At 45.4% G+C, this 1,413-nt stretch overlaps 1 protein-coding gene across 1 annotated transcript; it reads left to right on the top strand.

Annotated features, from left to right (window-relative positions):
* Positions 1-3: 3 nt before the first annotated feature.
* LOC103584601 (glyceraldehyde-3-phosphate dehydrogenase-like) lies at positions 4-584 on the top strand (the record flags this gene model as incomplete). The annotated part of the gene is made up of 1 exon (XM_008565538.1): positions 4-584. A coding segment is annotated over one exon (366 nt), but the record flags the coding sequence as incomplete, so codon positions are not given.
* Between the last annotated feature and the right edge of the window lie 829 nt (positions 585-1,413).

Genomic DNA, 1,413 nt, shown 5'->3' with positions numbered 1-1,413 from the left:
GCTGCCAAGGCCGTGAGCAAGGTCATCCCTCAGCTGAATGGGAAGCTCACTGGCATGGCCTTCCGTGTCCCCTCTGCCAATGTGTCAGTTGTAGATCTAACCTGCCATCTGGAGAAGGCTGCCAAATATGAAGACATCAAGAAGGTGGTGAAGAAGGCATCAGAGGGCCCCCTGAAGGGCATCCTGGGCTACACTGAGGACCAGGTTGTCTCCACCGACTTCAACAGTGACGCACACTCTTCCACCTTCGACGCTGAGGCTGGCATTGCCCTCAATGACCACTTTGTCAAGCTCATTTCCTGGTATGACAATGAGTATGGCTACAGCAACAGAGTGGTGGACCTTATGGTTCACATGGCCTCCAGGTAGTAAGAACTCCCAGGACCACCAGCCTCAGCAAGAACACAAGAGGAAGAGAGAAGCCCTCAGCTGCTGGGGGGTCCCTGTCCCAACTCAGTCCCCCAACACACTGAGAATGTCCCCTCCTTGGCAGTTTCCATCCCAGACCCCCTAAAGAAGGGGTGGGGCCTAGGGAGCCCTACCTTGTCATGTACCATCAATAAAAGTCCCTTGTACAGAGCCAAGAAAAAAAAAAAAAAGAAGAAGACTGAGAAGGAATGGTCAGTAAACTGTGAGGAAAACCAGGAGAGAATGGTATCTTGATATGAGAAAGGAGGAGCAAGTTTCATGCAAGATGTAGTGTAGGGGAAGAGATAGTGAGCAAGCAAGTGGAGACTATGATTTGGGATGTTTGGATAAAGAGGTAGAAACCATGAGTTTGTAGTAGGTGCTGCCTAAATTTGCCAGTTTCAGATGCTAAAACTTTTGAGTTGAAAGGACTGTGTTCAAATCACTTTGTTTCATCACGTGTTAATAATATAACAACAAAACAGGGCTGACAACTGTCCCAAAGGAGAGCTGGGAGAATTAAATAAGTCACTGTTGTTATCCTCAGTCTTCATTTCACCTTGGATGGTTAAAAATCAGTGTGTAGAGAGGGATAAATATTTATCCAACTAAAGTAATGGCTTGAGGAGTTCAATCTGGGTATCATGAAATTCTGATTAATGGGTTCTTTTGCATAGGATGAAGTTTTGCCCTCCCAATTCTTTATTCAGGAATAAATGCCGTTTTTTCATCTCATAGATATTTATTGTACTTCTCTTATGTGCAGGCACTAAACTAGTTGTTGAGGGTACAGTGATGATTCAAACATTGTTTCTACTTTCAACAGTCTTATGATCTAGTGAGGTAATGGAGATAATAAGAAGACAATTATTCTAAGATATGGCAGAAGTAAGAGGGAGAGATGCACACAGAGCAGAGGAGAGGCAGTGGGGAGTAGGAGTGAAGTTCAAGAAAGGCTCCGGGTAGGGAGAGTAGAGGCAGGCATGTCTTAGGCTTCTGTGTGGG

Source organism: Galeopterus variegatus, unplaced genomic scaffold (genome assembly GCF_000696425.1).
Source record: "Galeopterus variegatus unplaced genomic scaffold, G_variegatus-3.0.2 Scaffold68546, whole genome shotgun sequence".
Taxonomy (NCBI): domain Eukaryota; kingdom Metazoa; phylum Chordata; class Mammalia; order Dermoptera; family Cynocephalidae; genus Galeopterus; species Galeopterus variegatus.
The sequence above is the reverse complement of the archived record's forward strand: the minus strand, read 5'-3'. Positions and strand labels throughout refer to the sequence as shown.